We start from the raw sequence: 22924 nt of genomic DNA, 5'->3' as shown, positions 1-22924 counted from the left end.
CCAGCGGGACTGAACCCGGCTTGATGTGAGGCTCCTCGTAGGGGCTCAGCTCCTTCATCCCCGGGGCCCTCCCCTCAGTCTCCTGTCCTCCTGACTCTCCTCTTTGTCCATATTCTCTCCCCTCCCTGGGTCCTCATTCTCCACCTTGCTCTCCTCCCCCTTCGCTCCTGCTACATTCCTCCTCTGAGTCCTCCTCACCCCCTTTCCCAAGCATAGGCCCTGAACCCAACACTGGGGGGGGGGGCACAGGGGTGCGGGAGTCATATGACAAGCAGTGAAGAGGGAGCTGGATGGGGAGTGAGTCCTCAGCCCTTAGCTCCCTCGAGATCCGGCCGCAGGCTTTGCTGAAGGCACTTCCTGGCTGAGCCTGGGTTTCCTCAACTGTAAGTTAAGAGTCATAATCCTTGGCCCAATTATTTTGTAAGCTTGTTAAGAAGGCCACAAGAGGTTCTATGTGTATTATTGCTTTGCAAAGTTTAAATCACCATGCAAATAATGTTATGATTAAAATTGGTAAAAAGGTACTGTGATATAAATGAGTACACACATACGCGCGCGTTGAAATGCGTAGAACTGGGTAAAGCTGTGTGGCTTGAGCATCGTGTCCTTGATTTTAGAGCTTAATATTGGGACCAAAGGGTGACAGTTGAGTGCAGGGAGGGAAGAGCACAGTCCGGGCAGCAGGGGTGGGGGTCAGGGGGGTGGTTGCTGGGATCCCAGGCCTCAGGTCCGGCTGGGCGCCAGCCCACTCTGCAACCTCAGGAGAGTCATTCCTGCCTGCTTCAGTTTCCCAGGTGTAGACGGGGCAATAACGCCTTCTTGTGAGATGAAAGGCTGCTGGCGGAGCCTCATGCTCAGAACCACAGGTGGGGCTCAGTGAACAGCAGCGCTTTTCAATTCCCTTTATTCCAATTTTTAAAATCATGATGGAGCGTTTTTTTCCCCCAAATAGTTGGAGAAGCCATCATCGAGGCCCAAATTCCACTAACTCGGGCGGAGTGAGCCCAGGGCGGCTGCTCCTGGGTTGGCTCAGATCTGCGGGCGAGCATTCTGTGCTCCTGGTGGAGGCCCTCGAGGGGCACTCCTCGTGAAGAACGACCTGTTTTGACATCGCTGACATAGCCGATCATTAAGGTGCGACAAATGGCTCTGTATGGGATGCTGATTTACCTGCTTGACGGCGTCTTAATGTGCTTGAAGACCTGCTGGATAAATGCGCCCGTGCTCTGCTGTTTCCTCCGGGCTCCCGGGGCTCCGTGCCAGCATGGGGGAAACAGGCCTCGGAGGCCTCTGGGTGCGATAACCTCAGCCTGGATGGACGGGGGCGTGGGCCGACTGCACTCCCCCCAAACCGTACTCAGTCGCGATAATGGCCACCACCGGCTGGGCACTTCCCGTGTGCCAGGCCCTGTCTCAGGAAGTTGCATGTACTCTCTCATTCGCTCTTCACCACACCCTGAAAGCTGTCATTTTCCCATTTTGCGGATGAAGACACTGAGGTTAAGACTCTTGCTCCGTGCCTGCGGACAGACGCGACACAGCTGGTGATATCCAGGCCCAGCGTCAACCCCAGTCCCGCCTGTCCGCAGGCACGGAGCCCCTGCCCGTTTACCTGAAATGCATCTGAAAGCAAAGGAGAACCCTGGCCACCTTTTGAGACCGTGGGAGGAAAGCTCTTTTGTGGAAAACTCTGCAGTTAGAACCCCTTCCTTCATGTTATAAGGAAGATGTGCAATTGGAGAGCAGGGCAGCCTTCAGAGAGGACTATGGCTTGGATGGTGGGGCGGGAGGGGGGGGGGTGCAGGTAGGGTGTACCACTCCTCCTCACAAGCCCACCTCTGGGACCTGCCTTCATTCAGGACAGCAGAGCCATTTCTCAGCCTTCTGAGATGACCCTTTGGGGACCGCAGAGGGGACCGGTTTGCCCAAGGACACACAGATGCTGAGAGGTGGAACCACGGCTGGTACCAGGTCTCCTGATTCAGAACCCCACATTCCACCCCATCTCTCAGTGGACCTGAGTCTGCCCGGAGCCACGCGTAATCTGCCTACTCCCTTTTCCATTGACAGTTCTTTTAATATTTGCAGCTGGCTAGAATTTCTCCCTGCAGGGAGTCAGCAGAGGGTAGGGCTTCAGAGGGCTGGCTCTGAAGCCAGGAAGTTCAGGGTTCAAATCCACATTCCACCGCGTGTTGGCTCAGGGACTTTGGGGAAATCCCTTGACCTCTCTGAACCCTCAAATGTGGCTTCTTCAAAATGAGGCCAACAGCAGTACCTATCTCAGAGGGTTGTCACGAGGCAGAACTGTGCCTGGCGTACGGGAAGAGCTCAATGCTGCCAATGAGTGGGAGGAAGGAAGAGAAGAAATAGAAGCCACCAGAGTGGGTTTAGGAGTCAGGCCGGCCTCTCGGTGCCATTTGCCAGCTGTGTGACCTCGGGCAGGTCATTTGACGTCTCAGCTGTCTTATTGGTGAAATAGCCCTCCCGCTACTCCCTTCCTCAAAAGGATGCTATGCAGCCAGATAACACGTGTACAAGGCCCAGCAAAGAGCCTATTAAATGGAGGTTTCCTTCCTGCTCTCCCAATCACCGAGGGAGCCTAGACACCAATGTTGTCTGCACACCAACCAGACACTTGGGTTCTAGTGATGGCTGTGACCCACAGCAAGCTGCCCACCTCTCCTTGCCACACTTGTCTCATCTCTAAAATGGGCAGAATCGTGCCCCCTTCTCCCCACATCCACCTCACATGGCACTTGGTGGATAGAGCGACAGAATGGAGGGTTAGGAGTCAGCCTGGTCTGCCAGGGAGCCCTGGATTCATATCGTTGAGTGTATTGTGGCCCTTAAAATGCCAGTGCAGGAGTGTGAAGCGCTGACCCCACTCTTAACCACGCGGAGGGACAGCCGTGGTCCTGGCACAAGAGAGAAGCTCTCAAAGCTCCCATTCAGCTGAAGGGACTTGCCCAGGGCCTGCTCTGTGCCAGGCGGGGTTGAGCCCCTGGGGACTGAGAGCTGGAACCACGGGGCGTGGGCAAGCAGGTGAACGGATCACTCCAGTACAGGGGAGTCCCAGCAGTGACCAGGAACCAGGGGCTGTGAGGGCAGAGCACAGGGCCCGCTGACCCTTTAGAAGGGCTTCCCAGAGGAGGTGGCGCTGAAGCTGAGATCTGAGGGGTCAGTGCAAGGGAAGGAGGCAGTGATGGGAAGGGGCAGGGAGTACCCAGGGGCGCTTGGTGCTCAAACGCTGCAGCTTCCAGGGTTCTGTTTACGTCCCCTGTTCTGCTCAGCAGCTCTTGCTTTATGACGGACAAGAGATAAGAGTTTCAGTCGCAGCAGAGGGTTTGGAGAAAACTGAGCAGAGGTAGATGGACTAGTGTTGCTTCCTTCTTTGTTTTCATGATAGATGTGCTGAGATTTCCAATGTGGACAGTGGATGAAGTAGACAGAATGTTCCAGAGAGATTCTGTAAGGCTGTGGGCATAACAACTAGAGTTCACCCAGCCCAAAGGAGCAAGGTAGGCCCAGCGGGAAGGTCCCTTCTCCCCGCCTCTCCATAGAGCCCACCTAGCCTCAGCCCCTGTGGCCTGGGTGCCTTCAGAGCAGCCAAAGTTGGTGCCCTCGGCTGGGAGGCTGGTGTCCCCTGGTCAGGCGGGGCAGGTCAGGACCTCGCCACGGGAGCTGCGGGCATGGGCGAGTGGACCTGAGCGGAAGTGGAAGCTCAGGGGAGCGGTGGGGCCTGCAGCTGCCCCATCAGACATGGGCCAATGTGGGGAACCTGTCTGGGCCTCTAGAAACTAGTACAGTCTGAGGAGGACTCAATTCTGATAAGCTGCTTGGTGGAGGTCAGTGTTTAGAGTAAAACGTGACCTCATTTTCAGCCACAGTTTAAGACAAGTGGGTTGTTTGGGTAGCCTTGTTTTGGTAACGAGACATTTGCTGGATGCCAGAAGCCAAGATCACTTTGTTCCCTTCTGTGTCCACCAGTGCCAATGTCTGTCCCTGGCCTGAGACTCTGCATCCCTGAGTGATGGCAGCCAGCCGCACACAGGCAGAACCAGGCCAGGCTAGGAGAGGGGCCCGTCCACCCACTGGGAGGTTTGGTTAATGACAGCCTCACATTGGCCGAATCTCCCACCTTCCATGGGCTTCTTCCAGGCTCCAGGCCAGAAGCAAACATTGACAGTATGTCACCCTCTACCCGCCGCCAAGCGTTTTGCTCTTCAGGATCTTGGCCTCCGTCTTGTTAGGAGCGCGAGACAAAGCACTCCATGGCTAGCATGTGAGCGGGACTCACATGCCCGCAGGAGCCCTCTGTGCCAAGGCAGGTGGTCTGTCTGCCCAGGTGGGCACCACCAGGTGAGCAGAAGGATGTTTTTCAGGCAACATATACAAGTTCTGCGTTCTGTTAGAGAACTTGAGGTGACAGGTGGCAATTAGACCACCACAACTTTTTAAGGTAAACATTTTTTAAATTATAAAGTGTTCTATGATCATTTGAAAATAATTTTTAAAAAGTATAATACAGTAAAAATTCCCCATAATCAAGTTAATGCAGTATTATCAATGTTATGGAAGACTTCTCTCCCTTCACACATAGTCATTTGAACTTTGTGTTCTTTTTCCTCTTAACTTTGTGCCACACGCACTGCCCCACATCATAAACCCTCGCCGTCCCTCAGCCGCTGCATGACATTCCCACGTAGAAGGGCAAGTGCACTTGACCGTGTCCTCGCAGTTAGACAGGGCAGTGTGATTGTCTGGCTTTAGCCTGGTTCCATTTTTCTCTTTTGTGCATTGGTGAATATCTTTATGCAGAAGTCTTTGCATTTTGGATGACTTTCTCCGGGGTGTATTGCCTGGGCCAAAGGATATGGGCATTTGTTGGCCTGAGATGCGTTCTGCCAAGCCCCTCCCTAATCGTTTGTGAGGGCTACACTGCCCCAGCAGTGTGAGGGATGCCTCTCCCCACCCTCACACGCATGGACTCACGGCTTTCGAGTATATTTGATGGACTCTGTGGATTTCTACCATATTTTCTGAAGAGACGATAATTTGGTTCCAATTTTAGAATGTCATTCAGTGAAATGAAAAGTCTTGCAGGCCCTAATATCACCTAGAGTCATGGTCCTTTTATTTAAAAAAAAATAAATTTTGCAACCGTGTACAACTGACCTATAGATTTAAAAAAATTTTGTTACCGAAGTATGAAAAGTATACATAAGCCATCTTTACAAAAAGACTGAAAATGTGTGCATGAAAAACTATATTCTTGCATTGTAAATACTTTTCAAAGCCATTAAAGTAAAGATTATTGAAGAATAGCTACTCCATCTTATACCAATAATACATTTGTCCCAAGGTAAGAAAATTGCCTGGAAAATGCTCATGTTTATTGGACATAAGAGAGAAGAGTTTCTATAAATCCAAGAGAAAGTACCCTGGTGAGTGGAGTTAATGATTTCCCCCTTGGGAGAATTATCTTTCAGGAGGGCTGCTCTTAAATTGCCTGGTTTCTCCACCTTTCCAGCATCAATTCTGCTGGACGTGTTTCTGCTTTGGAGCTGAGAAGCACGTGAGCTGAGGATCTTTGGGGATGAAGGAGCTGGAGAGAAGGCAGCAGCCAAGCTTTGGGTGGAGTCCTGGTTTCTAAACCATATGGTTCACCTCAGTGGCAGCATGGGCTGCTGCCCTAACAGCCCCAGAGAGCTTGGATCCAGGGTGAAAGGGGAGGGCACAGGCTTTAAAGAGGTGGTTCTCAACAGTAGCAAGCTCAGAGGCTTGTGGGGGAACTAAGGGCTACACCAGCATCAGAGAACCACGCAAAAGAGAACAGATCTCCTCATGATATGTGGCCGGCCAGGGGCTGGCCGGATTGGGGCGCAGTGTCTAGGGGCCTGCGCCAGGCACGGGGGCAGAGCAGAACCTGCCCGAGGGCTTGTGTGGATCCAAGGGCCCTGGAGAAGCAGCACACAGAAAGAACCCCAAACCCAGCCCAGCAGAAGAGCAACAACATCCTCAATTCAGCGAGGCTGGCACTAGCAGGAGAGTCAACAAGGGATGCTACAAGAAGAAAGTCTGACCAGAGCAAGAGGGCCCGGCGAATTCCCTGAGCCCCAGACCCGGGCACGGGCACCTCTCACGGAGCACCCTTGTGATTCATGCCCCAAACATTCAGTGAGAACCTGCCACGTCCCAGGAGCTGCACCAGGCACTGGAGATGTAGAAACTAACAACATTGACACAGTCCCTGCTCTCGTAGATCTTGTGATGGGGGGAGGGAGGGGTGTCAAGAGTTACAGACAAAAAACAATCGCAGAGATCAATGAATAGTTTCTTGTACTGGTCAAAGCCAGTCACATGGGCAAGCCCCAAATCAATGGGGCGGGAGTGTGTCCTCCCTGCACCGGGAGGAGGGCGTAATCAGGAGCAATAATCCAGTGCAACACCACTGGAAGTGGCTCCTCTCCACTGAGAGCCCTGGGTCCTGCATCTGGGGTTCTTCTGGGGCTGGAATCTGGGCTCTGCCCTGCACAATGTAAAGAAAGAAAAGAAAGCTTGTTCTAAACCCACTTGATGTGAGGTCGTACCCCGCTGGATCGGTTTCCAAGCAGCAAACAGACCTCCCTTTGGGCATCCTGCAGAGGGAGCATAAATCCTTTCTCCGTCCCCTCCCCTGACTGCTGGGACTCGGGCACGTGGCGGGTGAAGGAGTGGGAGTTTATTGCCCAGTATTGTTTGGGCTGGTGGTTTCCAAGTCTGTCTGTGCTTCCAGATCAGTTTGGAGGTTGGTTAAAATGACAGATTCCAGGGCCTCCCCCTTAAAATCTTCCACTGGAATCTCCTAAGGTGGGGCCCAGGAATTCTTGTCTTTAGAAGTTTTTTGGATGATTCTCTTGAGGCCAGCCCTGCCCCTACACCTGTCTATAGATACAAATTTGGGGGGCAAAATGTAAGCCCCACATAGATGATGTAGCTTGTAAGTTTTGTGAATTAGGGAGGAGAATGCAGTCTGGGCTGGAGCAATCATGGAGGACTTCCTGGAAGAGGAATTGGATGTGTTGTGGTTGGGCAATGGTGACCAGTGTAGATTAGAAGGACAAAGAGAGGTGAGGTAGGAAGTTGTCATAGAGATTGTGAGAAGTGATGATGGCCATAAGACTAGCGTGAAGAGATTTTGATCTTGGGAGCCATCTAAAATTCAGAAGCAGGAGGCCTTAGTGGCCCTTTGGATGTACAGGGTAAAGTGTTACAATGCTCTGAAGCTTCTGGAAGCAAGTTTTAGGAAATGGTTATGATAGGTATTGTCTAGAGCAGTGCTTCTCAAGTCAGCTGTGGTGTAGGACCAGAGTGTTTTTCCAATCAGTCATGGATGATGATTTTGTAAAAGTATAATAGAAACAAATTTCTATAAAAATGAAATAAATAGCAAAGACATTCAAAATATAAGCCAAATTTTTAATTATTATCAGATTCAACAAATATAAAATTAATGTCAAATTAATTGCTATGATTTTTGCTGTCAAATTGCTGTAAAAGTTTCTAAATGCTTGCTCTCCCTCTCTGTCCTTGCCTCATCACTACCTATCACAGGCAGTTCAGGAACTATGCTGGTCTGTAGAGCACAGTGAGCAGCATTGTTCCAGAACCTGCCCTCACTCTCACCCTCTGCAAAATCTGAAATGATTTAGGCTGGGATCAGATTTCCAGTGTAGTCTGCTCAGCATCCATCTTTACGTGGTCCTGACCTACTGGCATCGGTTCTCCTGGGTGCAGTGACAAACTAGGGAAAAGGGTGCGACAGAAGCCTGGGGCTTCAGCGAGAAGCTGTCGGGCAGGAAGCTGTCTGCAGCTTTCCAGGTGCTCCCGGAGGAAGGCCTGACAGTGTCCCCCTGTGTCCAGGACTCTGAAGTTGCCCAGGTGAAGGTGTGAGGGTTTCCTGAGGCCCAGGAGTCAGTAGTCACTGTGTTGATTGGGGGCCAAATTGAATCCCCTCTGTCATCTGAACACTGGAGGGAACTCCATGGGCAAGACGAAACGGGAGGACAAATTTCTGGTTGTTTCATTTGACGCTTATCGAGACATCTAGGAGGCGTAAAAAGATTGAAAATACATGAGAGTTTCCAAAATTGGAGCCACATATAAGTGCAACTTCATCATCACACACACTCATCCACAATCTCAAACTCGGGCTGGGGTGTGTGTGTGCACACAACACACACAGCAGCCCCGTCTTGAATCCTTCCCTCTTTAATGCCTGGCAGTGTGTCCTCTGGCAGCGGGCGGAGGCTGGGTGGATGGTGGATACACAGGGTGTGTCATCCCACGTGGACAACGACAAAGACTCCCTGGGCTCCAGAGGACCGCCTTCCTCGCCTTTGGCAGCCCAGAGTGGACTGGAATGTGAGTGTGCATGTGCGTGTGTGTGTGTTCTGATTTTCATACATTGAGTCACTCACTCATTTCATAGATATTTGTTGAGGAGTTATTATGTGCCAGACACTGCCCGGTGATGCACCAGTTATGCTCCAGAGCAGGAACGGGCCATAAACAAATGAGTAAATAATTCTGGGGAGGGAGGGACTGGCAGGGGTTGGATGGAGGCAGGGGAGACTCGTCAAGGTGAGATCAAGAAGTCACATTTGAGATGAGAGCTGGAGGAGAGAAGGACCAGCCTCAGGAAAAGCAGGGCTGAGCGTCCAGCAGAGGGGCAGCCGTGAGGCTCAGCCCCTGATATGGGCACGGGGGTATTTCCCCTCCCTCTTCTTCTGTAGTTAGTTAAGATACCTCTTTTTAGTAAGAATTAAAAGGTAATAAAATGCTCTTGTGAAAATAAAGCATAGTAAATGGAAAGAGGTCAGTAATGAACTAGGAGAGACAATTCCTCATGTTTGTAATTGAGTTCAGAGCGTTTGCTTTGCTTCTTTTTAAATTGCACCTGTGTGTAATTGTTTTTAATTGGAGAAAAGAAAGCTACATAATTTAATGCTCAAAAATGTATGTGCCTGTTATATGTCAGGCACAGGGCTCAGTGGTTTGCATTTTTTATCTGATATAAACCCTATCGACAACTCTGAAATCGGTGCTAATATTGCCAGTGTTTGCACAAGTAAACTCAGGCAGACAGGGAAATGACTGGCCCCCAGGACACGGTACCAAGTGGCAGAGCTGGGATTTCTGACCCCAAAATCGGGTTCCTCCCTTTGGGGTAGCTGGTTAATCTCCCCATTCCATAGATGAAGAAACTGAGGCTCAGAAAGGTTAAGGAACATGCCCAAGGTTACTCAGCTGGAAAGACCAGACGAGCTACATAATCTGTGGGTCCCAGGACAAAATGAAAATGGAGGGCTCTTGCGTTAAAATTATTAAAAATTTCAAGGGGCCGGCCCAGTGGTGTAGTGGTTAAGTTTGTGCAATCTGCTTCAGCAACTCAGGTTTTGCAGGTTCGAATCCCAAGCGCAGACCAACACACTGCTCATCAAGCCATGCTGTGGAGGCGTCCCACATAGAAAATAGAGGAAGATAGGCACGGATGTTAGCTCAGAGCCAATCTTCCTTAGCGAAAAAAAAAAAAAAGAAATTTCAAGACAGTGACAGCAGAGTGTTAAACCAAGTACGGGGCCCTTCTGAGCATGAAGCTGGTCTTGGATCCAGGAGTAGATGCCCAGCTCTCTGACTCCTGACCACCTCCTGCCTCCTTCCAGCTGCATGTCGCACCTTGGTGCAGACACATGATGGCAGTTCAGGAAATGCAAAAAGAAAATGAATTCAGAAAAGCAAGCTGTCCTTTGGGGGTTTGGCTTTGGAGTCAGGTGGGCCTGGCACAAGTCTTGGCTCTACCACATGTGTGATCTCAATCTTCTCAACATCCCCGTGAGATGGAGCTGTAATTTCCCCCATCTTACAGATGAGGAAACTGAGGCACAGAGCCTATCTTGGGCAAGGTGTGGTAGCTGGTAAGCAGAGGAGGCAGGATCCGGACCCAGACGTCTGACTCCTGCCTCCCCGTCTCTGTACCATGGTCTAAGTGTCGCTGTGGCCCTTCCCAAAGTCAGACTTGGGTACCAAGGAATTCACCCCGAGGAGCCATGTGGGCAGAGGAGGGAGAAGGCGCGTCTCAGATGCCAGCTTTGTCGGTGCCTTTTACACAGGCCTTGGGAGAGTTTTATTTCCTCTGCTACAAACGCTCACCACCTGGCCCAGCCTTCACGCCCGTGTAATCTGGCCCCTAGGCTCCTTTCTGATCCATCTTGCACCAGGCCCCTAGAGGCCCACCCCCAGCCTCACGTCTATCTACACTTTCTGAGTCATACCAGCTGCTGAGCTGTACGGCTTGAGGTAGGGGTACTATTCCCATCACTGTCCATGTAAATGGCAGCCCTGGGTGCTGCACAGCCCAAGGCCATGGAGGAGACCTCTGGATCTCTCTCTGCCCTCTGGCCTTCCCCTCATTCACAATGCTGTGTTAACCATGCCTTTACTGGCTGCATTCCGATGCTTTGACAGCTATGGCCAGGCTGACCCTGGAGAGGTCAACTTACCCTTTTGCTTTTCAAACACAGACCAACCAATCCAGAACCCACACCCCGAACCACCTCCTTTATTGAGCTCTCACATGGTACCACCATCCACCTGCCCTGATCACCCCAGGGCCAGGGCCAGACAACTGGGGACAGGCCCTGTGCCCCAGAGGCTGCTGAAATAATTCAGACTGGCCAATCCCGGTCCTGCTTACCCTGCCTTGCCTGTTCCTTGCCATGGAAACCACCATAAAGGCTGTTGCCCACAGTTTCCCTCTCTCCCTCTACCTCCTGACTGATCTGGGTGCTTCTCCATGTGGCCCCCAGGGGCCGCCAGTGGGGTGGCGTGCCCCGTCTCCTTGGGATCTGTGAGTATAACAGTCTTTTCAATGGCAGTAATATTCTGACCTGTTGGCCTTTGTGGTTAGTTGAGTTGATTTCGACTCCTAGTGTCCCTGTGGACAGCAGAGGGAACTCTGCCCGGTCTGTCTGCGCCCTCCTCTCATCCTCTGGCACTGTACCAGACAGTGCACCACTGCTAGTCATAGGGTTTTCATGGCTAATTTTTTCAGAAGTGGGTGGCCAGGTCCTTCTTCCTAGTCTGTCTAGTCTGGAATCTCTGGTGACCCTGCTGGTACTTGAAATACCAGTGACATAGCTTCCAGCGTCACAGCTACACATAGCCACCACAGTATGACAACAGGCAGATGGGTGGTGTGGTTCCCTGATGGGAAACGAACCCCAGCCTTGGCGGTGAGATTGCAGAATCTTAACCACTAGACCACCACTGTCGGGCTTACCATACTTAAATAATAATAAAACCCATATTAAAAGAAATGCCCAGGTCACTTCCTCCAAGAAGCCTCCTTTGATCACCTGGTTAGCATAATTTACCTCATCCTCTCTGTTCCCTGGGGCCTGCTCTTTGTTCCTCTCTATGCCTTAAAGCTGGCTGGGTGGTTGCCACTGCCCTGCCTGTGAGCTCCACCAAGTTAGGGGTTATGAGTCCCACTCCTCTGCCTCCCTACCTAGGGCTCTGTGGGGCACATAGTAGGTGCTCAGTACACACATGGCATCTGGAATAATGATGACAGTAGTAGTCACAATAGCTCTCTGTTCCTGATCCTTTGCATACCTTTTCTCCAGTTCCCAAAGCCGCTCTGCAAGGTAGATTTGTGTTATCCTCATTCTATAGATGAGAAAAGAGCCTCAGAGAGGTTCAGTGATTTACCCAAGGCCACACAGCCAAGAAGCAGCAAAGCTAGGGTTCAAACCTGAGTCTGTCTAGCTGCAGAGTTAACACTCTTAATTAAATTGAGTTTAACTCCCGTCGTGTGGCCCTGTCAGAGGTGGCCCTCTGCATGGATCAATCCAGAGGGTGGCAATCAGGAGTGTTCTGATGTTCTGAAAATGAGCACCAGGCCTAACCCAGCTGCCCAGTGACCTTTCCAAAGCACTATCTGGATACTTTACACCCTCACTAAACACCTGTTTATGGCTCTTCACTGCCCTCAGATGAAACCCAAACCTTTTACCCAGCATTCGTCATCTGACCTCCGCCTACCTCTCCAGACCCTCTCTACTCCCTAACCCACCCCCAATTCAGATGCACTGATGGCCAGTGGAGATAAGTGCTCCCTGCTGAGCAAGAGTACCTCCCCAGCTCCTCCTGGTAGGAAAGAAAGTCCCTTGATGCCCAAATCAAGTCACCCATGTCTTGGAGAAAGTCTTGAAAGATGCCAATGGTTGATGCCTGCAGAGACTGGTTAGAATATCAGCTGCCTGAACAATCCCCCTTCCTAACTCTCCTACCCCCCACCATCCCCACATGGAGCCATTTCCTAGAAAGCCACGTGCTTCTTCAGCTGCTGAAAGCTGACACCAGGAAGAGCTGGAGGCCCCCGAATATGCACAGTTAAGGAAAAAAGAGTGTCTTCACCATGCCTGTGTCTCCCTTTTGTCCTTCTCCAGCCCTTTTGAGGGCAGAATTGGAACAGGGGACCTGAATGTCCTGGATTACAGGAGCCCCAAAGCCTGTGCTTTCCAGAAGTCGCAGGTTAGCTTTTTTCCACCTCCAGGTATCTAATATGAGAGTTCCAAATGGTTAATATTTTCCTGATAAGAAAACATGTTCCCCCAATTTAGCAAGAGTTATAATAAAATCATCATGTTTCTAAATCCTTAATCCACAGAGAAGGAGTTTAATTCCTGAAGGTGTTCCAGTGCTAGCTTTTTCAGGCATACTTGCAGTGTAATTGAGCCTGATTATTAAAACAACAGGTGATCTGCTTCCTTTCTCTTCACTTAAGAAAAAAATTGAACCACAATTCGTAAACTAGACTCTAGTTCCTTTATATACCAAAAAGATTTTGTTTCCAAGCAGAACAGCTCAGAGAAGTCCGGGGAGCTTGTGAATCAAGGCATGGGATATTTCTACCACGAGGCTTCAACGGGCAGGTCTCTGTGTTAGGCCCTTAGCCTGAAATGCTCATGACAAGCCCACGAGGAGGTGTAATTATCTCAGATCTACAAATGAGGCCATGGAGGCTCAGAGGTGACAGCTGCTTTGCAGAGGTCACACAGCCCGCATTTGGGGGAGATGAGATTCAAGTCTAGCTCTCTCCAGTCGTCAGTGTCAAAGCAACTCCTCGGCCCCCACAAACTGCCCTCAAGGTCAAGTAGTGATGAAACTGACAATACTCCCTGATTCCTTGATCCTTTGCCAGCCTCGGAGATGGTCACCTTTTTTTTTATTTCAGTGTAAATTGAATGTTCAAAAATGAATCTGTAAAAATTACCGTTGTTCTCAGTTCTGGCAAATCCTCAGAATCCTGGAGGAACTGTTGTAAAGGAGCAGTGTAGCCTTGGGTGAGTCACACCTACTGGGCCATGGTTTTGTCATCTGTGCAATTAAGATAACGCCCACCCACTGGGGTGCTGGGAGGATTAAAAGGAAGAATAGATGTGGAAGAGCTTAGTACCTTACAGGTGCTTAATAACTGTGTGTCCTCTTATTTCCTGCAATAGTGTTATTGAACAGATGATAATTTAACATTCACATATCTTTTGAACATGTCCTTTGTGTTTGGTGCTGAAACAACTCTGCATTTAATCCCCTCAAAATTATGGGTGGTAGGTACTACTTTTATAGAAAAGGAAACTGAGGCTCAGGGAAGATAAGTGAGTTGCCCAACGTTACAAAGGGCTGGAATTTGAACCCCGACACGCTGAATTTAGAGGTCATACTTTTAACCATCATGCTGTCCTCCTCTCCAGGAAATGAGGAGGAATAGACATTTCACGTGGCAAAGGCTGAATTGAATAGCTTGCCTTTTGCTCTCTTCATCCTCATCCCAACTCCTTCTTGGAAAATGAAGGATGTTTGTGTGATCTTCCCACTCTCTCAAGGACACTATGCTCAGAAATCTTCATCGATTTCTTTTGCTAAATAGCTGCAATTTTGCCTGTTCCTCGTGAACCCTCGAAAGCAAGCCTCATGAAGTCACCAAAGCAACTGCAGATGTGATGTTCCTAAAGCTCTTGTGTACCTGATTTCTCCCCAGAGAGGGCCTTGCCCCCCAGCCAGAGGGTGGCCAGAGGAAGGAAAACTCTGCTAGGACTGTGCCTCCACTGACTTTCCCTTCATTATTTATTTGCTTCTTTATTTGTACTCCTTCTAAAAAGGATGTAAAGTGGAATTTCTCATCAAAGATAACCACCAAAATATCTAGATAAGAAAGAGATGCTCGCAGCCCAACAGAAGAAAGGGAATCAATATCGAGGACATCTTGGGCTTCTCCAATGGAAGAGGCTTCCAGAAGGAGGTGTTGGGGGAGATCTCTCACATACTGGCGGAAGTAGCAGAACCTCAAGCGCTGGTGCTGGGGGTTCACACCAAGGCCCCCTGCACAAAACTGCTTTCTCCATTTTTGTATCTGCATCTCTAAAGAAAGGGAGGATCCAAGGAGAGAGAAGAGAGGGACGGAAGGAAAAGAGGCCTCCTCCCTGATGCCATTTCTTGTTATTGGGAAGCAGATTCCTCCATCATCAATTCTGCACCAATTGCCTTGCTGAGAACAAAGAGAACCCAACATGATAGGGGCTGCTGTTGGGAAGGGTGGCTCCGCAGGACTGAAGGTAGAGACAATACCAGAGAAGCTGCAGACAGACCATGGGTTCTGTCTGTGGCTCAAGAAAGGCTGTCATGGCAGCAGTCAAGGTTAGGTGTCTGGAACTCCCCAGATCCACGTGCAAATGTTTCCTGTGTTCTAAGCTACCTGTGGGGGGGTCAAAAATAAACATCACTATCCCTGCCTTTAGGGAGTTGCCAGTTACTGAGGGAGGCAGGCACACAAATGGATAATTTCCATACGATATCCTATAGGATTCATTCATGCTTTCTTCCACTGTCTAGTGAGCGTCTACTCTGCTGGTACTGGACAGGGTGGTGGAGGTTCGGAGTAACCATGAAGCTTGGAGTCTGATGCCGTAGGCTATTGTTGAGGATGCTGTGAGAGCATAGAGGAGGGTTTCTACCCAGACTGGAGAAATCCTGAAAGGTTGCATGGAGGAGGTGACAAGAGAGAAGGTGATAAAAAGGGAGCTCCGTGCAAAAGAAAGAGGATGATCAAATGCACAGTGGCAGGAAACAGTTAGCACATAGGACCCTGCGGCCAGCCAGGTATGGACTGCTCTTACAGCACTGTGACTTTCAGACACACCTGACGAAAAGCCCTCCTTTCCTCCTGTGGTTTATCCTTAAGCTTGAACTTGGGGCCTCTGGAGCATGGGCTATGGCAGCTCCGTGATCTCATCCTCCGGAAGGTGATGGGCCAGTCTAGTCATGGCTCCTGGGGGCTATGAGGAAAAACTGGTAATTGGGTTTATTCTCTTTTACATGTAGTCACTCTCGTCCAAATATCTTCCCAGGGACAGTTCCCTGGTGACAAACCTCACACCACGATGTGCAGTCTCTGCTCGTGGCGGGCTCTGAGAAAACCCCTTAAAGGGCAGCTGGTTAACATGGGGGTTCAGAGCTACACCCAGATTACAGGGTTATCTGGAACATGGCAGGGGTGCAGGGCAGGGGGATGTTGTCCCCTGTGGATTGAACATCTCCCTTCCTCTCAGGGGAACAACATCAATCAGGGCCCTACTGCATGCCATGCACCCATTGTCGCACTTGGTCCTCACCCAACACTGTAAGGTTGGTGCTGTGGTCCCTATGTTACTGATGAGGTGCCTGAGGCTTGGAGACCTTCATTAACCTGCCCAAGAGCTTCCTGACCTGACGAAGTCAAGCCAAGACCATTGCGTGTCTGCTTCAAATGTGCTTCTCTGAGGCTTCCCATGCACACTCATGGTTAACATTCAGGCCTCAGCTCAGACAGGGACTCTCTGGATCTCAAGAGCCCCTCTCTGTCCCTGGCTTTTCCTGTCACAGCACTTCTCCTCTCTGGTGGGACAGCACAGGCCTATTCATTGTCCATCTCTCTCCCCCAGCTCCATGAGGCAGGGACCCTTCCTGACTCCTTCACTGCTGTACCCTTGGTGCTCAAAGCAGAGCCTGGTACGTGGAAACCTCGAACAAATGGTTGCTCAGTGAACGAAGCCCCTAGACCAGCCCTCTCCACTCTGCTGGTATTGCTCAAGACGGCGGCCACTGGCCCACTGGGAACTTGTGAGGAGCCCCCTGTTGGCTGCAGACTGACCCACAAATGCAGGACTTGCTGAATTTGTCACTGAGGGCAGGCATAGATTCCATAGATTTTCATTTCTACCAGCAAAAGGATAACATCTAGCAACGTCCCATGCGACCAACATTTGGGATGCATAAACTAACAGTTCCCATAATTCACATTCCTTGATGATTCAAATTCACTCTTCTACCGCAGGTCGGCCTTAGTACAGTGGCACTGCCCTTGCAGACCTGCGTCCCTGCAGAGCATGGGCCTCTCCCTGTCAGCAGTCACTGTTATCTGGCAGTATGAGCCTTGCCTTGAATTGGCTCTGACGTTCAGTCGCTGCTATTGTGGCTTCAATCAATTCGTGTGTACACTTACTCTGAGTGTTTGTGTTTGGTGATTGCTCTGTTTGTGTGGTGCCATTTTGATTGTGATTTTCTTCCTCTCCAATGCTTTCTCACCTCCAAATTATTTTTCCACTAAGAAGCAGTGATAAGACCATCAGCCCTACTTTACTGGGCCACAGTCCTGAATGTTTGAGAAAGAATCCTTGCACCGCACCTCATGACCTCATGTAATCCTTGAATTACCACGCTCTCTTTTGTTTTGTGATAAGACACATGCGTTCCTAAAAATCACTGCACTAGGGGAAATGGGACGAGGGGCACAACATTCAAAAACATCATCAGTGACACATAAAAAAGAGAGAAAGAAAAATACCATTAGCACAGTTTTACACGGGTTAAATGGTCAATATATAAGGACTACAATAAATATGGCACTTCACCTTGAAGAGACCTGGCGTTTGCTTGTGGCGGTGGACGTAGGCCGGGTTGCAGCTGGTGCGTTATTGTGAAGTGGTGGAAGGCGGGTTTCTGAACGGGATGGAAGGTTGTAGCCACAGGTGCGGGTGAGGGTGGCTCATAACACGGTGACCTGAGTAGCTGGTGGATGTTTGAGCTGTGTACACGTGCGCGTTTCGTTCCTTCCTACATGGCTCAGCTGCATCCTGCGTTCACCTGGTACTTCTCAGGGAGGAGATCTTACATAAGCAAATGTGAAATTCCCGTTATCCTCAAATCGTTCCATAATGCATCAATTGTGTTGGAACAAATTCACATTTTCAGAACAAGTGTTATAGCAGAACTGGCTGTACCTGATTTTCTTTAATCCTTTTCTCGTTTTTTCAGACTGGACCAAGAGGATTGAGTATCAGCCTGGCTCAGGGAGCATGCCCCTGTTCCCCAGCATCCGCCTGGACACGTGCGACGGGGCCGTGTCCTCCATCCAGATCACCACGGAGCTGCAGACCAATTACATTGGCAAGGGCTGTGACCGGGAGACCTACTCCGAGAAGTCCCTTCAGAAACTGTGTGGTAGGTTTTTCTGGTTGGGATTTTTTAAATTAATTGCTTTTAAATGATGTACACTCATAAAGCATATCTTACTATATTATGAAAGAATCAGCCCCTCCCCACCACACTGGTATGTGTAACTCCTGGATGGATATTAAGTTTACTTATTATGGTTAAAAGTCTGAAGGCACAGCTTTCAGCATCAGGCACACCTGATCCAGACCCCATCATTTATCAGTTCTGTGGCTGTGATGTGACAAAGCCTCTATTCTTCATCAGTAAAACAGGGATTAAGTGGCACAGTGTGTTTAAGAACACCCAGCACGGAGCCTGAAGAGACAGGGGTCTCCTTACACTGCGTTGGTTTATAGAGAGACACCTGACCAGGGGCCACCAGGAAGGGTGGCGTTGGTCACTTGGGGAGAGGTTGGTCTGCCCCTCAAGGGACCAGTTACATGGTTTGCAGGGCTAAGTGTAAATGAAAATACGAGACCTTTGTTCAAAAATTATAAGGAATTTTAAGACGGCAACATTGAAGCATTAAACCAAGCTGGATGCCACACCAAGCCTGGGGCCCTGTGCGACTGCTTAATTTGCATGCCAGTGGATCTGGGCCTGGCTGCCCACGTCAGAGAAGAGCCGGGGTGAGGCAGAGGTGGGCAAAGTGAGGGTGTCCAAGTGCGGGGAGAGAGGGCTTGCTGTCAGTGGGCTGTGAGGTGGTGCCACAGGAAAGGCAGGCCCGGAACCAAGAAGCAAGGCTGACGGAAGGGGACTACAAAAGAAAACGGCTTCATGGAGCTTCATGGAGCACCTACTGCGTGCACCCTGCCAGCGTCTTCACGTGCATTACTTGTGTTGATTCTCTGATCTTCACTGTGAGAGGGTGTCACTCATCCAGTTTCAAAGATGGAAAATTTGAGCCCTAAAGAGGGAAAATGACTTACTAAAGGTCACACAGATAGAAAGTGACAGAGCCAGAATTTGAAGGTGGGTCTGTCTGAGTGAGGGCTCTTCAGCCCGCCTGTGAAGGCGGGCCAGGCCTTTGGAGCTGGAATGTAGCTCCCTCAAGTGAGCCTGTGGAAGGAGAGGGCCTCAGTACGGTGGGAATGGTCCTGTGTGTTTGGCGACAGACGGTTGATGTGTCGATGGGCCTCCTTCATCCCCACCCGCAAATAGTTCATTTCTCTCTTGTTCTCTCCAAGAATATTCGGGAACTCACATTTGACGCTGTAGCCGTGCTGTGGGGAGCTTAGGGAACAGCTTGCTCTTAGACTGGGCCTGTGTTTGGGGTAACTGCATCTCCACAAAGGGAAGAGGAGGCCCCTGAGCACACAGTCCAGCCTGCCATCCTTCCTGGTGACCCCCAGGTCAGCATCGCCACAGGCACGCACACACACACAGATATATATACACGCATGCGCTCACACACACACATACACACACACACCCTCACCCACACTGCTCTCGACAGAAGAATCAAGCAGAAATTTTAGCACCAAATGGAAATACACCCTGCTTGGATCTCGCCGTGTCCCATTCATCACATCGCCAGGCTGGAAGGAAGGCCTGTGGGAACGCAGGCTTCTCTGAATGCTGCAGGAGACCAGGGAAAACACCAGCACCTCAATATTCCAAACAGATCTTGCAGAAATAGATATAAAGGGCCTGCAATATTCAGAAAACTGCCCCAGTCCCTCCTTCACTCTGCATGCAGAGGAGCTATCTCAGATGACATCGTATTTAGAATGAATATCCCATTTCGCTCCCCATACACCTGAATTATAAGCCAACTCGACCCCACGCCACCGTGGGTTACAGTCACTTCCTCAGCTCCTCCAGATCGGAAGGAGATAATGGAATCAGCTTGTTAAAGATCAGATGGGCCAGAGGGCATGCACTTGTGATTGGATTTTGAATGTTGCTGGAGAGAGATGAGGAGATACAGAGAGTGAGAAGGATTTTCTGAGGGAAGAAACTTCAGAGCAAAATTGCATCTGGTGTTAACACAGCTCCTTCCTCTGGGCTGCCAGCCTCACCTTGCGGGAAGGCAGGTTAATTCAGTCGGGAAAGCAGTTCCCCCAGGGTGCGAGCTGATCTCGTGCTGGGAGCAACTCTTTGTTGAGAGAGGCCTGCGTGTCTTTCTGGTCACCTTCCTGGTAGTGCCACCCACTGCACTCCTGGGCACTCTGTCCGCGTAACCCTGACAGGCAGGGCCACTCCTGCCCCCATGTCAGGAGTCTGAGTCTTGAACTCCACTGAGGGAGGGCTCAGGAAAGAAAGGGCAGAAGCGAATGAGTAAGACCCAGATGCACGGCTGGTGCTGGAGTCTGCTCCTGCAAAGGAGGCGGCTGGTCAGGCCCTGAGCTGCTTCCAAACTGCGGGGGAAGCGCAGGCTGGGTGTAACTCCTGACTCCTGTGAGGCACCATAGGTTCTGGAGAAAAGCTTCTGTGTGTTTTCAGTGGATGGTAGACAAGTTGCTTGCAGGGTTTCCCAACTAGGGAACTGCCATGACACTTTCAGCCTCAGCGTTCATGCATTTTTCATCCTACAAATCTTTATTGACTTTGGATGGAAACAGGGAGACCAATTAGGATGTTATTGCTGTAGTCTAAGCAAGAGATAATGAGTTCTGACCCAGGGGAGTGGCAGGAGGCAGTAGTGGCAGTAGTCTTAATCTGAATTTTAGACAGATTTAGGAGGCAAAATCAGCAAGAGTCGATGATTGATTAGCTGTCAGGAGTGAGAAAGAAGGGATCTAAGACAACTCTAGTGTAAGCAGGCGTTCAACTGGACAACGGTGCCCCCAACCAGAACTAAGAGTCCATGGCAAGAGCAGATTCAGGGGATGATGAGGATGGGTGCCCGTGGGACATCCAGGTGTGGGCCCTCAACTCTAGCCTGACTCGCCACCCTCCCAAGGACCTGCCTCCACCTGCCGAGCCATCGTTAGAGCCCATTTCTTCCTGGTGTTCTGCCCCTCGGCCAGGACACCTCCTCTGCTCCGTGCCTGGCTGGTTCTCATCCCTAAGGCTTCGTTCATGTTTTCTTCCTGCTAGAGTCTCGCTCCCCTTCACCGTTCCAACCCCTTCCCTTCAGCCAGTATTCTCTAGCCCTCTTTGCTCGCCAGGGAGGCAGTCCTGGGTGCTTCCCGGGTGCCTTTGAGTGCTGGCGCCTCTTCTGTGATGCTGTAGTTGTGCAGGGGCCCAGGCGGAGGTGTCTCCCAGAGGAGCAGTGTGGATGTCTGGGCCGCCTGCTTCCTCCTCCTGCGACGTCAGCTCCACCGGGAGCGGTGATAGAGTCCTGTTTCAGGGGAAGTGGGACAATAGTGGCCAAAGCCTGCTGTTAGGAAGTCCCTGATGGGTGCAGCGGCATCTGAAATAGCCTCTTTGGGCCAAGTGAAACTCTGGATGTCAGGCATATTGCCACTGAGGTTTATACACTGAGACACTCCCATTCTGCCTTGAAACAAAAACAATGCAGGGCCCTTCAGCTTGTGGAGCCAGACATAGCTAAGGTGGGCCCCCACTGCCCTTGCTCTACACAAAGCCGGGCTTCTTGGAGAAGTTAGGCAAACTGCTCATGGCTTCCTCTAAATTCAGAGATTCCCCATGAAGGGCTCCGCCATCTCAGTATCAGGCTTTCCAGAGGTGAAGTGTCACAGAACTGCCTTGGGTATGAAAAGCTTGATGAAGCCTCAGGGAGACCTCTTGGCCAAATTAAATTTGACATTAAAAACAGCCCAAGAAAAGGCCTGCTCCAGTGCCCCTAAGTCACTACATGTCACAGTGAATAGAAAAGCAGTTGTGATGCGCATGCCCTTCGGAGCACAGAGACCAGGGCTGCTCGTCCAGGATCACCGGGCTCCTGGCGGCTGGCTGGCATCTTCCACATAGGACGCTGGGGTCAGCTGTTTTGTATGCGGAATCAAGAACTGTGAGGATGGGTGCTGTTGAGGGAAAGGCCACAGAAGGAGATCGTGCTGCTAAATCAAGTGATGGATGTGTCAGAGCGGTTCAGATTACCAGACATGAAGTTGTCCTCAGGATTCATACATGTGTGAGCCCGGGAGGTTTTCACAGGAGACTCATTCATTGACTCATGTATTTATTAATTCAACAAATATTTGTTGAATGTCGAAATGCTGTAACTCTTGAGGTCATATAGAAGTGAATAAGATCACTTAACAATTCAGGGTTCTGGGGAAGACAGACATGTTAAAAAAGGTAAGTCCATGGTTTTCTACTACACCTTGAAGCTTAACAGAGCTTGTCCTCACTAAGGATCATGGTCAGAGGCCTTTATACCCTCAGAATAGCCCAACTACAGGAAACTGTCATCAGTTTCTCCAAGACACTTCTAAAGAGCTGGAGCTTCTGGGGGGACAATGTCAGTCCCCCAGTCATAGCCATGCTTCCATTCTCAGAAGGCTGAAGCAGGCTTCTTGCTTTAAGGAAAACTGGTGCATACCTGTTGGGAATCAGATTAAATTACCGACCATACATCAGCAAAGGGCTGCACTCATGAATGACGACAGTGAGCAGTGGACTTCTCTCTGGATGTGCTTATATCTTTGAGGCCATTTAAGCAGCTACCATAGAGCACGCCCTCCTATGGTGGAGAGGTTTAGCCTGCAGTGGCCTTGCCCAGGCTGGGCCGCAGCTGGGAATCCACGGCCCTGGCACAGGAGCCTGGCTGAACACCCTCATCCGAAGCCCAGGTTGCCTTACCTGGAGATCTAAGTTTCTAATTCCCAGGCCTTGGAGGAAGCCCTCTTCCCTAGGATTCTGGAGATGGAATGGTAGTCTGAGTGTGTGATCAGACAAGATGTGAGCTCCTGAAAGGACATCAGAAAACCCTCCACGTCCATGCTGAAGTGATGCGATAGAGAAATGGGAACTGTAGCTGCTGATGTCAGTCACTTATGTGGATTATCGGTCCACATGTCACATGGCCAAGTGAAATCAGGGAGTCAGAGAAGTATGTTGAGAACAGAATGCATTCCACCACCACGCACTCCTAGTCAGCATTTGTCAAGAGGGCCTCGCTGGCTTCCCCTGAGACTCTCTACCACTGAACTGCTCCACTCACTGAAAATAAAGGACTTTCTACCAGCTCCCTAAAGGTAGGGCCCATTTCTGTTTGGTTCATTGCTGTAACTTAGATGTTACATAAACATTTATTGAAACAATATGGAGTTGATATTGCCACTTGTGGAACACTGTACAGAATGAGGCCTGTGTCCTTGGTTACAATGGTTCCTCTCCCCTGAGGCCTCCCCACTTATCCCTGTCCCTCCCCGTGCTGTGCTAGACGATGAGGAGGCATGACCTGAGGGCTCCGTGTCAGTCACCATTGCCACAGGCC

At 50.3% G+C, this 22924-nt stretch overlaps 1 protein-coding gene across 1 annotated transcript in view; it reads left to right on the top strand.

Annotated features, from left to right (window-relative positions):
* CLSTN2 (calsyntenin 2) overlaps positions 1 to 22924 on the top strand; it is a 577645-nt gene that overhangs the window by 467765 nt on the left and 86956 nt on the right. The window contains exon 6 of the mRNA XM_058551984.1: positions 17395 to 17580. Coding sequence (XP_058407967.1) covers positions 17395 to 17580 — 186 coding nt within the window. The remainder of the gene's footprint in view (positions 1 to 17394; positions 17581 to 22924) is intronic.

This window comes from Diceros bicornis, chromosome 2 (assembly GCF_020826845.1).
Source record: "Diceros bicornis minor isolate mBicDic1 chromosome 2, mDicBic1.mat.cur, whole genome shotgun sequence".
Classification (NCBI taxonomy): Eukaryota; Metazoa; Chordata; class Mammalia; order Perissodactyla; family Rhinocerotidae; genus Diceros; species Diceros bicornis.
The sequence above is the reverse complement of the archived record's forward strand: the minus strand, read 5'-3'. Positions and strand labels throughout refer to the sequence as shown.